At 46.3% G+C, this 13,205-nt stretch overlaps 1 protein-coding gene across 1 annotated transcript in view; it reads right to left on the reverse strand.

The window, feature by feature from the left end:
* LHCGR (luteinizing hormone/choriogonadotropin receptor) overlaps positions 1-13,205 on the reverse strand; it is a gene marked incomplete at both ends in the record, with an annotated part of 63,065 nt that overhangs the window by 17,170 nt on the left and 32,690 nt on the right. The window contains 3 exons of the mRNA XM_082672448.1: positions 115-300; positions 4,002-4,076; positions 9,185-9,253. Of these exons, the coding sequence (XP_082528574.1) occupies positions 115-300; positions 4,002-4,076; positions 9,185-9,253 (330 nt within the window). The remainder of the gene's footprint in view (positions 1-114; positions 301-4,001; positions 4,077-9,184; positions 9,254-13,205) is intronic.

Raw genomic sequence — 13,205 nt, forward strand, 5'->3', positions numbered from 1 at the left:
AGCTGGTCTAGAAGGCAGGGAGTGAAGGGGCAGGGGGCCATCGACCCGCTGACTATTTTCGAATCTGAGTTTCTGCCACAGCTTGGCAGGCTTTACCGTTTGTTTTTTACTCACTCTTTTGTTGGCATGTTTCTAAAAGCACAGCAGTGGCTGGGGTAGGTCAGCGTGGCGTCCAGGAGGTTGGTAAGTGTTTCTCTTGAGGGCAGTCTTTTCAGAGAATAGGATGATGTGGCAATTAGCGTCTGAATGGACTCCAGCCCATAGCTGGGCAGGGCCTGCAGTTTAGTGGAAGAAATATCCCTGAAAAGTAAAAGGGAGAAAGGTTTATTGATTGATTTACTTAACATGTATGATTCATAGAATGAAACTTCCTCTCAACAATAGTATCCTTCTAGGTTCTGAGGAATCTTTTCTCCATCTCGCTTTCTCCCTCATTTTCCATTTCAGTTAGTCTCATTAAGATCTGAACTCAAAACAGCTACGTGGTCTCTTTTCTGATAGGTACCCCATTATTCTTTTCAAGGCTGAGTATGACTCCTCGTACCTGTCATACATTCATTAGCATTCTCTCTCTCCCCTCTGCTGCTTCCTTTCTCCCCCTCTCTCCCTCCCTCTACCTCTCTCCACTTAGCAGAAGTGAAAGAACTACTTTGCTTTAAGACAGAGCAGGCACGTGCAGTGACATCAGCTTTTGTGCTCTACTCCAGGGGGAAATATTTAGGGCTTCAGATGCCTCGGTCTTTGATCGATCAAGTTCTGCAGGGTAGGTTTTTGTGAAGCACAGGCTAGTTACACTATTCAGAGCCACTGTGTGGCCTTAGCCACCCTCTACCTTCTCTAAAGGCAAGCTGGGTTCATCAGTCCAAAGCAAGCAAACGCTCGGCCATGCAAGCAAAACCGTGTGGAAAGCTCGGGTTTTTCACACAAGGTCCTGAATGCCTCAGCTTTTCTAGACTCGAGGCAATGCCCAAGAAAACTCCAAACAAATTAAGTGTGAGGAGGAAGAGTCAGTGGGAATTTAAAAATTCTGCCTATCTTCTAAGTGGCTGCTGCCATGAAAGTTTTCCAGGAGCACAGCCCCCTGCAGCAAACTGACCCAATACTTAGTGCCCATCTCATGGGAGGGGCTCAGTAGGGGATTGATGGACAGATGAACTTGACAACGTGGCATGATGACTAGTGTAGGCCCTTGGTGGAATAATCAAGGTGGCAGAATTCGCCTCGGGGGCTGCAGACTCATTGCTTTTGTGTCCTTATTGATTTACGTAACCAGTGTTCTCATTCTGCTTTACAGAGTTATTATCTTAGATGTATTAGGGATTGACCACATGATTCTTTGCAGGCCTGGTGATTTTTTTTTTTTTTTTTGGTGGGGGTAAAATATTTTAAATTAAGATTCTAGAAATGGCAAAGTCTCATTACAAAGGAGTGAATCTCTGATGATTGATTTTCAGTTTCAGTGAGAGACTCATGGGGGAAATATTTTGGGGGTGTGGAAGGAAGGACCACTTCTAGATATCACTTAAAACCTAAGGGTATAATGAGAATAGTTATTTGGAGAGTAAGAGACCTAGGTCTGGTCCCACTGTTCTGGAAAAGTCAGTGTAGATGCCTACCAGGCTCACAGTCATTTCTAAGCAGGCAGACCAAGCAGGTTTTCAAGCAAAAACTGTCGTGCAGGGCGTCTTATGATCATACTCACTCGTTCTTCTGCCTGACCAAAGGCAACTCTCCTTAGCTATTCAGTGCCCAAGTAGGTGACCAGTTTGCTATAAGAACTCTGCCTATAGGGTGTGCTAGACTGGAGAGTATTCAAGCAATGTGTAAGATTCTGAGTCTGGTGTACTTTGAATATGAGACATAACAGACAGGGACCCCTACGGTAGGATGGCAGAAGCTGAGAGACAGCAGAAAAAACAGTAGGCAGGAAGCACGAGGAGGTGGAAGCCATGAGTAAGTAGAAATCATGACGTCGTGTGGAGAAGAGAGAGGAGTTAGGATGGATGATGGCAGAAGTTAGGAAGTGGAGAAGGTCAGGAGTTTTACTGGTGGGAATTAGGATGTAGAGAGAATCAGGGGTTGACGGCTGCAGGAAATAAGTAGACAGAGTCAGAATGGGTAGTGACAGGAGTTGATAGTGGCAAGAGCTAGGAGCTAGACGAAGTCAGGAGTTGATAGTGGCAGAAGTAGGCGGTAGACAGAGTCGGGAGTTGATAGAGAGGAGGTAGGAAGTAGATGCTCAGGAGATGACAGTGGCAGGAGCTAAGAAGTAGAGTTCGGTGGGCTGTAGAAATTAGACAGAATCATGACTGGATACAGGCAGGAGCTAGGGTATAAAGAATACCTGGGTCAGTTCATTCCTCCCCCTGATCAAAACCCTAAAGCCCCCTCACCTCACTCAGAGAACAGGCAAAGTGCTTATAAAAGCCACAAGCCTCATAACCTGGCTTTCGCCACCTCTCGTCCTCCTGTTCTAGGCCCCTCCTCCTGGCTCACTCTGCCACACTGGCCTCCTGCTTAGTTCCCTGCACCTGCAATGCTCTTCCTACCGATACCCACACAACTTGCTCCCTCACTTCTTTCAGGTATTTGCTTAAATAACACTTGCTCAGGACAGTCTTACCTGACCATCCTCCTTAAAATGCTAGCTCCCTCCCTAGAACTCCTTTTGCCCAGCCACCTGAAGTTTTCTCCTCCACGGCCACCTGGAATACTACATGTTTTCTTTACTCATTCGATCCTTGTCTGTCTTCCCCACTCTATGAAGGCAGAGACGTTTGTCTTTTCTTCTTCTCTGCTGTTTCCCTGATGTCTAATCCAGTGCCCGGCACATGGTGTGGACTTACAGTTACTGGATAAATCAGTGAATGAATGGATAAACAAACAAATGAACCGGGTTACACTGCTCACTATCTTTCTAGTACTGTTCCCATTTTAAAGTCACATGCCTGTTTATCACTTTGCCTGTTTATTGTTCTTTCCCCTCCATGGCTCTAATCTCTTTATGAGCAGGTCCCGGAGCTGGCCGCTGTCCCTGCAGCTTGGTGCCTGGTAAACAGGACGTGTTCCACCCACGCTTGTTGAAGGCACGAGTGATAGCGTGCCAGGGGTAGGGACTAATGGGCCGGCATCTCTGTGGCGAAGGTGACGAGGCCACTGCCGTTACTGCTGCAGAGTTTCTGGAGCCCTGTTGCATCGCTCCCTGAAGCCTGACCGCAGCTGCAGTTGTTTCCTACAGGATGTTTCCGGCTTCCTAAGGCCTTGTCAGGAGACTAATGGTTCAGTTTCCTGCTCCTCTTCATTTTCCCCTGTGTCCTTATGCTCAGCTCCCATTAACTGAGGGCATTTGCCTCTGCTCCTTGCATCCTGAGGGAGCCTGACGCATAGCAGCTCACACAGCCTTAATTCCCACGAGGGGATGCCAGGGGACACCACGCCCCCCTGCCAGCACATTAGGAGGCCCTCCGTGTTTGATGTTGGTTGAACCGTGTCTCCACCAAATTCACATGTTGAAGTCCTAACCCCCAGTACTGCAGAATGTGACCTGAATTGGAAATAGGGTCTTTACAGAGGTGATCAAGTTAAAATGAGATCGTTAGGATGGACCCTAATCCAGTATGACTGGTATCCTTACAAAAAGAGGGAAATTTGGAGACAGACAGACAGACAGACACACAGACACACAGAGCACCCTGTGAAGACGGGACTTATGCTGCCACCACCAGGAGGAACTACAGGCCTGGAACAGGTCCTGCCCTTGCAGCCCTCAGGAGGAGCCAGCCCTGCCCATACCCTCATTTCAGACTTCTAGCCTCTAGAACTGCAAGACAAGACATTCCTATTGTTTCAACCCCCGAGTTGGTGGTGCTTTGTTACGGTAACCCTTGCACGTGCAGAGACTGGTTCCCCGCAAAGCAGGCTGGGAACCATGTGGCTGGACTCCCTGAGCGGGCCTGCTGGGCTGCAGCGGGTGGGGGGGGGGGCAGCAGTACTGTACTCACAAGATGCTAGGCCCGGTGGCCCCCCGGAAGGCGCCATTGTGTATCTTCTCCAGGTGCGCGTTTTCCTTTAGCTCCCTGTGGGGAAGGACAGTGTCCTCAGTGGAGTTTGCAGCTCATGTGTAAACAGTCATAGCTGTGCGCATGCACGGTGAGAGCAGCCTGTGGGCATGGTGCTCAGGGGTTGAGGGGACAAGGCGGGGCTGTAGGTAAAATGAGAAAAAGACGTTCTTGTCCTGGGAGAAATTGTGAAATCGCTGGTGTGCTTGGCTCCGCCTTTCCTCTGCGATTTTCCCCTCACTCAGTGGAACCCTTTGTCCTACAACTTAAAGTTCTCCCTACTTCCGTCATGGAGTTGTGCACGTTTACTACCAGGCAGCTGGGCAGGGAAGAAAATGCTGCTCCGTGTTCAAGGCTGAAGGGTGGAAGCGCAGCCCACTCTGCATCAGGCCGTCATGACCTTGGAGGGCTCAATGTTTGTTCATAGTAATAGACTGAAGTTTGCAAATTCTTTACTTAAAAGAAAAGTAGGGTCCATTCAAAGCTAGCCCCTTTCATCATGTTAATTGGACTCTTTCTTTCAGCTGTGCATTTCTCAGGGGGTTAGAAAGGGGAGGAAGGACAGCCTGTATAGAAAATTCCCCCTACCCCGGGTGCCCCACGGGTCTGTGCCCTGTGCCTGATCATTGCCAGGTGTGTGTATTGTAGAAACAAAAGGGTTGAAGGCCACTGCTGTTCAGGAAGCCAAAATCTGCAATGGGAGTAACGACCTGAGGGCTTCTGTTCCCTAAGCTCAGGACAGCTCAGGGTGAACTGCTCAGGACCAGCTGAGCCTAGCCCCGCTGAGCAGCTCCCGTCTGGGCCCCGACGCTGGTGTCTCCAAGGACAGGCCCCTCTCTGGGTGGACAAGGAAGCCGGGAGAGGAGTCCCTGGGCCCAGACTTGTCAGCTTACTTTTGATTGCTTTCTTCCTACAAGAGAAGGTGGTGTCTCAAAGAGCATTCTGGAAAACGCTGGACAGTGGGCACAGTGTACATCCATTGCTGGCGTGATGATTTTGAGCATAGGACATGATTCTTCTGCACCACTGTTACAGTGGCAAAAAAATACACCAACACCTGCTGCCCCTTCCCTTGCAGGATCCTCAGTAATTACCTGGTTCATCTCATAGCTTTACATCTTCTTCATCGTCTTTCTGCAAGTCTCCACATCATGCCTGCCATTTAAAAACTGTAAAAGCCCCTGCATCTCACTCCCTCGGTGGCTGCCTTCCACAAGCTTCTACTAAGCATTTTCCTCGGAAAGCCTCGGCCCTTTCATCACAATGCACCCGTCAGTCTCACATCGTCCCATCCCCTGGGTGTATTTCCATTTTCAAGGAGATGAGGTTGTCAGAGTCAATTGCTGTTTAAAATCTAAATCAAGAGAAAAATTCCTTCCCAAACCTCCATGGCTCTTCTTCCTGATTTGATTTGTTTTAATTATGTTCAGTTATGGTCATAAATCATTGAAACCGGGCTCTGTGAGCAAATAATCCTCATGTCAGCCAGGTCAAATTAATTGTTCAAATTTCAGGACAGCATTTCTCATGTTTTATTAAAACTCAGATCTTTTTGTATAATGATAACTCTGTATTATGTAACTTGGTCAAAAATAAATCCAAAAGTTATCTACCACAGTTTCCTGGGGGTTGCTTTTGGGAACTCTCCCGAGTGGCACGGCCTTCTAGGTGTGAGAAGGATAGGAAGGATGACCTTTTGAAGTACAGTGGGAGAACTCCCAAACTCCAGCCAAGGCTTCCCTGATGGGGGTGCTCCGGGAATGGTAGGGCTGGGCTCTCGGACCCCTGGAGGTGTCTGAGGGTAACCTTCTGAAGCTGCTCCTCTCCATCCTGTCTTAGTAAGTAACATATTTGAGAACTTTGTAGGGCTGTGGTGTCATTGTTCTGAACAACTTTGGACAGGCCTTTATATGAGGAAGGTGTCAGAAATGGGGCTGGACATGCCCATAGTTTGAAACTTTTGCCTGATGGTTTTGAAAACTACTCCGTCTGCCCTGCTCAACCCTTCAATGGGTCTGCTCGCTCTTGGAAGAGAATTCAGACTCCTTCTCACCGCCCCTCAGTCCTGATGACTTGCTCCTGCTGCATCTCCAGCTTAATCTCATCCAGTGTTCCCTTTGCCGATGACCCTTAAGCCGCATTGGCCTCCTCTCAATTCTTGGAGTTTATCAACTTCTTTTCTTGCCCACCTCAGGACCTTTGCACATGCTGCTCCCTCTTTCTGTAATGCGCTTTGTCTGATGATTGCCAGTGCAGACTCCTTGTCATCCTTTAGGCTCAGCCTAAATATCATACCCTTGGTGAGGCTGTCCCTGAGCACCTAACCTAGAGTCAGTCTGCCCCTGGTACTCTCTCAGATCTCAGGGAAGGTTATTTCCTTCACAGTATGTATCACTACCTGCAATAATTTCATTTATTTACTTGCCTTTTCCCTGTCTCTTCTGCTAGTACAGAAACTTCATTAGGGCAGGGACTGTTTCCACTGTACCATTGTAGACACAGCACTTAACGTAGTGACTAATGTATTGGTGATGCTTAATAAGGGTGTGTTGAATGAATAAATGAATGGAATTAACTTGTGTTCTTGGCAAACTGATTCGTGTTCTCGGCTTCCTCTTTCTGGCGACAGTGAGGTATGGGGAATACATACTAATGGGACTTTGGGACTTTTCTAAGTCCACACCTATTCTGGCGCCTCTAAAGCCGCTGAGACACTGCTGACCAAGGACCTCCCACCTTACGCTCTGCTTTCCCTGACCTCCCAAAGATGTACTCTGCTGAGTAGCCTCTCACCTCTGCTTTTGCTCTGGCTTCTTTTCCTTGTCTCTTGTTTCCCCCCAATTTTATATTCAGTCCTCTTACTTTTCCTCCTTGTGCAGGTGACCTCAGCCACAAAGAACTTCACCCATCCCCTCTCCTCAGGTAATTATGACTTCTGTGTCCCTAGCCCTGGCCTGCCGCTTCCAGCCCTCTGTCCTCCCTGCTAACCCGTGAGCCAACCTTCTTTAAGCACCCCTCTCACACTTCCTATCCCAGGACTTTAAACGGCTTATTCTCTACAGAAGAGAGTCCAAATTGTTTACTCTAGCATCTGAGGCCCTTCCTGCTTTGTCTCTAACCCACATCTAGGACTTTCTAAAAGGTACCGTTTTCTGGTCTTTGAGCACATCCCATGCATCCTCCTCTGGGCTGTTCTTCTTGTCCTCTGACTGGAGTGCATTTTCCTTCCATCTTTGCCTGTCCAAGTTAGGCTCAGCTCAAAATCTACATCTCTCATGAGGCTTTCTCTAATTTCCTTCTCTTCTGCCTTTGAAATCTCAGAGGACTTCACCTCTCTCAGGCCAGGCACCATATTTTGCCTTCTGTTTTAGTAACTACGTAGTGTACAGTTTATATACCATTTGGAGATGTTTCTTCCTAGGCTGTAAGCTCCTGCAGGGCAAACACCAGGGCTTCTGCATCTCCATTTCCCCTCAAAATATAGCACGTTCCTTCAGACACAGCTGATGCTTGGCAAACACTTTGAGTGAGTAACAGAATGAGGCATCTGAGAGGACTGTGCCAGGAGAGGATAAGCCTCTGATTTTAATTTGGCAGAAACAGATTCGATTGGCCAGAGTGAACCCTGCGTTGAATTCAGATCAACAAGAAAATGAGGGAAAATCCACTCCATGGTAGGAAGGACAACTGTTTAAAAAGCTACCATTCCTTGAGCACTTAGTATGTGCCAGACCTGTGCTAACTGCATAAAAATACAATCTTATTTAGTTATCATTCATTCACAATTAACTGTATAATGTAACAAATAATAAATGAGCACGTACTCTATGCCAGGCACCGTGCTAGGTACTGAGGATGCAAAACAGACCTTTGCATTTTGGTGGCGGTATCCTCAAAACAAGCCTATCAGCAGCTCCATTTTATGGATGAAGACACTGTGGTTTAGATTGGTTGAGTAACTTGCTCAGGGTCAAGGTGATAAATAAATAATGGGATTGGAGTTTGAGTCCCAGTTAGTGACTGTTAGATCCATTCTCTTCTCCACCAAGCTATATAACATGGTATCCATATAATAGGGTCTTTGGTTACTATTTGTAGTAAAAATAAATAGTATATTGTATAGACAGGCTACTTAGCTTCAGACCGGCGGCATCAGCATCTCCTGGGAGTTTGTTAAAATTTCAAATTCTCGGGCCCTACCCTAGAGCCACTGAATTAAAATGTCTGGGAGTGGGGCTCAGGAACCTGTGTTTTAGCAGTCTCCATGTGGTTCTTATGTGTGTTATTTGAGAAGCACTGGTGTAGACCATGGTTTATACCTATGGCTTATTTATTATTAAAAGCCTTTTCATTTGTTTGTTTTCCTTAACTTTGGCTTTAGTTGAGCCTTTCGTGTGCCATTAGGTTTTACTGTACACAGGTGTATGCTGATTGTCACCTTACCCGGTACCTGTCACGGTTCAAGCAGCCTCCACCCTGGCCCTGCGAGCTTTGTGAATGAGCCCCTTTTTTAGGAAAGGAGCCATAGAAAGAAAGGTTGAGAACAGTGAAGGGAGCAGTAGGGATGCTTCTCTAAAGTTGAAGGCTGTTAACACTGGGGACTGGGGTCGGATGTGGTGAAAATGCAGGGCTCCCTCACCTTGTGGAATGTGAACTCCTTACTCCCCCCTGTGTCCCCCCCCACCCCACCCGCAGCAGTAAGGAGATGGGCTTCTGTGTGGGCCTGTTGTGGCTGAATCGGCTGGTAAATGGCATTATCCGATTTCTCTGCAGTGGGGCCGGGAGGAAGAATTTCTTCACTGAAATCACGCTGCCTCTAACACACCATCGACCCGAGCGAGGGGACTAGAGAGGGAGGCTGTGAGGTGGGGGAGCCTAGAGTAGGGTGTTGAATATTTCAGCAAACTGTCAACTTCAATGTATGCAGGCTGCATCTATCTTCGATATCAGGGTGCTCTGCGGTTTCCAGCCAGCCAGTTGCCTAGTAACATGCGTACCACACTGAGGACCAGCCACTTGAAAGTTTATTTTTGTCCTGAGTTAGTTGCTGAAGATTGAATGTGATGTGGTAGCCAGAGTAATATTTCATTTTTATTCATGAGCTGGGGAAATAAGCACATACTTACAGGGAAATCAGCGTTGTCCCATTGAATGCATGACTTTGTATTTCTTCAAATCCATTTCCATATAGTTTTCTAAGGAGGGAGGAGAGAGGTTTTAGGAGCGAAAGAAACACAGTTTGGAATCACACATTCTTCCTCCTGTGACATTTATTACTAGGATAATTACTGGCATTTACAATATGTAGCTCTGTCTCTCTAACATCTTAGATCCTCGGGGCCTGCTGAGATGAGACTGTGTTCTTGCTCTAGCTGGCTTCCACCTCGACCACCAGCACCACCACTAACTTGTTAAGTGTTTATTAAGTGCCAGATATCGATCAACCATTCTACATATTTATGATTTCATCCTCATGGTCACTTCCATTGCTCTGGTCAGAAACCTAAGCCTTCATGTTGTTGTGTAGCTTGCTTACGGTCAGAGAAAACAGTGGCAGAACTGGAATGTGAGGCTAGAGCTGTCTAACACTCAAGTCTTGTGTCTGGTTCTACAGGCCAATCTGGGCATATGGGCTTCCTGGGTCGCCGAAAGCTGAGGGCAGAAGAAGGCTCCAGTACTGAGCGAGCGTTTCTTTTTTTTGGATGAGTCTGTGGTTTTGCTGATGCCACATTTTGTTCCACAACCAAGATTTCAATGTCTGTAAACAGTTCTTGAAGACCCATTAGTGGATAGTGAAATCAATTTAGTTGGGTACAATCAGCCTTAAGAAAAATGAAATAGAACAGACTGGAACAAAATGGAAAATGTTAGAGTATGTTGCATGTAATCGGGGTAGTACTCTTTCGGAAGTTTTGTTCCACCATTTTTGAATGTTATGTACATGTAAGTATATGTATACATATATACGTATAAGTCTGCCCAGAACAAGACATAGGAGACTCCTTAGAACACAGATGCTGGGAAACGTTAGAAGCAGAAAAGAGCTTGGAGAGGAGCAAGCGGCAGCCCTTCATTTGACAGAGAAGGAAAGAGGCTCAGAGAAGAAAGTGACTTGTCTAAAGTTCACAATAGGTGGAAATGAGACCAGAACACACTGTGACTGGGGCTACTTCCAGCACATCAGTTTTGCTGGGTGATTTGACTCGTCTTCCCTGAGACAGCCACACGGCCCCTCTTCCTCCTCCTGTAGAGCTACGTTTGATGTCATGTTCTCGGCGTGGGCTTTCCTGGCCACCCTATTTAAACTGCCCCCCAGCATTCCAGCATTCTCTGTCTCCCTTCTCTGATTTGCTTTATTAGCATCTGACCCATGATTATATTACTGTCTGCCTCCCCGGCAGAATGTAACCTTTATGAGAGCAAGGATTCAAACTGTTCTGTTCATTGCAGAATCCCCTGCATGTAGGACAGTGCCTGGCGCCTGGGAGGATTACAGTAAATATATGTTAAATGAATTGGATGAACAAATGGTTATATATAAGATGAATTTCTCACTGTAAACCATGGCCAAGCAAGTTTGAAAGCCACAGTCTCAAATAGAAATATTTGTGTAAGTTCTTTATGAACAATGCTGTGAGACTCACGTGAGAAAGGGCTGTGGTGTGATATGAAATTGAGCCGCCGCATCTGGCCAGGTGCTAGCTTCCCTTTACAGGGCAGCTGCACGCCCATGTCAGGGACAGGTTGGGGGTGACATGAGAAACAGTTTAGACACAGTCTCCACCTACTCCTCCAGGTGGCTGCTGTCCACAGGGTTTCTCTAGCCTTTGTTAAATAAAACAAGCGTGGGATTTAATTTCATTGTATGTGTATGTGTGTAGTGTGGAGGTGTGTAATATGTATGTATATAGTGTGTGTGTGTGTGTGTGTGTGTGTGTGTGTGTGTGTTTGGGGGGGGCGTCTCTTTCCATCAACACACCTGAGACAAACCAGCATATAAATAAGTATAGTTGGGACTCAGTGTTGAAGCTTGACACTTGAACACTGAAATTCAGAGAATATAGAGACTACAAAATAATTGAGTTCAAAGAGAGCAGGGGAGCATAGTTAATTCGTTTTGTTAAACCCCCAGATCTCTCATAATGCTTGCTACCTAACACGAGTTCAGTCAACAGGCTGGGGGGAGCGGTGGCCTTGCCCTTCCACGGGAGGAAGAGCCTTGTCTGGCTTTCCCTGCTCCCGTGGGCTTCCTTCTGGAATTCTTCTGAGTTTACAGCTTCACACACGAGCTCCTCACTATATTGTGTAATGGATTATTGGATGCCAGTTTTCAATAGTTTTCTGTCCCCGTCTGTATTGTAGAATCCGAGGAGATTGGTATTTGGTTTATCTCTGTTGTCTTGTGGCATTACACACAACTTTCACACAATCCCACTAGAATTCTCTTTTTATTTTACACTTAGAATATTGTCCTTTGGCAGTCTCTTGTCATTTTGGGGATTGAATTCCTTTGCAGTAATCTCTTTTAGATGAAGAAATCATACCTGTCTTTTCTCTGGACTCCTTTGAAACTGGATTTCTTAGAGTCTAGGCCAGTGTCTGTCAAATCATTCTCCTCCATCCACTGAATAGGAATCATCTGGAACTGCTGGCCACCAATGCAGATGCAGACCTACTGACCAGGTGCACTGCAGACCTACGGAATCAGAACCTGGCCGTGGTATCCAGGAAAGTGCACTTTTATAACAAGCTCTCCCAGTGAGCTTCGGGCGTGCCACTTTGGGACCTTGCCCTAGGGTATATCCTAGGATGGTGCAGCTCTCATTATTTCCATAGCGCAAATCAGATGGTCTGCTGGACAGAATTGAGTCCAGACTCTGGTCCCCTTACTGCTTTCTCTACCTTCTTAGTGGTGGAACTACATGTGTAGAAAAACTAGCCCCTACCGTGCTTTTAGCAAAGCAAAGCTGCCAGCACTTGTCTGGATGCCAGTTCCTCATCACTGGTGTGTGATACCCTGATCCTACTTTTGATACATATTAGGATTTTAGGCTTGGCTTTTTTGGTGGGGCTTACAATGCCATTGCTCTAAGTGCAGCCTCGCAGTTAAGTCTGCAAGCCCTGAACCCAACTGCCTGGGCTTGGGTCCCAGCTCTACTACCTATGAACTGAGTTACTCTGGGCAGTTTACTTAACCTATCTGTGTCTCAATTTGGTAATCTGAAAACAGAGATGATAATAATAGTCTTGACCTCAAAAGGCTGTTGTGAGGATTAAAACAGTAAACATACACTGAGTACTTAGAAATAGGTTCTGGAACAAAGTAAATGCTTCATGTGTTGCTCCTATGATTCTTCTTCTTATACTTAACAGTGGCTTCCAGCTGTCTGGCCAGAACAGAGAGAAAGATCTCCCTTGCCATGCTCTGGACAGCGTGTCATGAAATACAGTGACCTGTCTAATTGAACTGTCATTCTCCTCTATTGAGGTAGGGGCCTTTCTTCTCCCGGGTAGAGCAGGTCAATTCAGTGGCCTGGGCTGCCCCGAATGTGCACATTCTCCGGGGGCCCTCAACCACCTTTGGTCTGTGCTGGCACCATTGACATTTCTGTATTTGGACATTTTTTATGTCTTAAAAAAATTTTTTTTTTTATAGCCTGGGTTCTGCTTCTTTCAACTTTCCAAAGAAAATGGCTCACCATTTCCTTTTCAGCCGCTGCTCTTTGGCTCTGTTCTTAACATTTGCAGACAATAGAATGTGCTGCCTTGTTTTGATTAAAAGAGTGGCTTCCTTACTTTGGAGAAATTACAGATGTGAGTGGGAAACCTCATGCTGTCAGGGCTGCACAATGCTTTAAATGCCCTTTAAAACATCTGGAGAGTCACTTCACATAGCTTTTTTCTAAAACATCGTGGTGTCAGAATTAAATGAGGAGGGCTTCCTTTGCTTTGAGGATGCTGTCACAGGCATAGAAATGAATTTTTCTCTCTCCTCCATTATAATAGCTGCACCTTACTTTAAAGCAGTGTCTACATTCTCTATTCAAGTGTCAGAAATTCTGACTCAAACAGAGAGAATAGCACCTTTTTATTCAAAATAAGATTCGGGCTTTAGAACTCAATCACAGATGACACTCTAATTCTGAA

The sequence above is a fragment of the Grampus griseus genome (genome assembly GCF_964374135.1).
Source record: "Grampus griseus genome assembly, chromosome: 15".
In the NCBI taxonomy this organism is placed as follows: domain Eukaryota; kingdom Metazoa; phylum Chordata; class Mammalia; order Artiodactyla; family Delphinidae; genus Grampus; species Grampus griseus.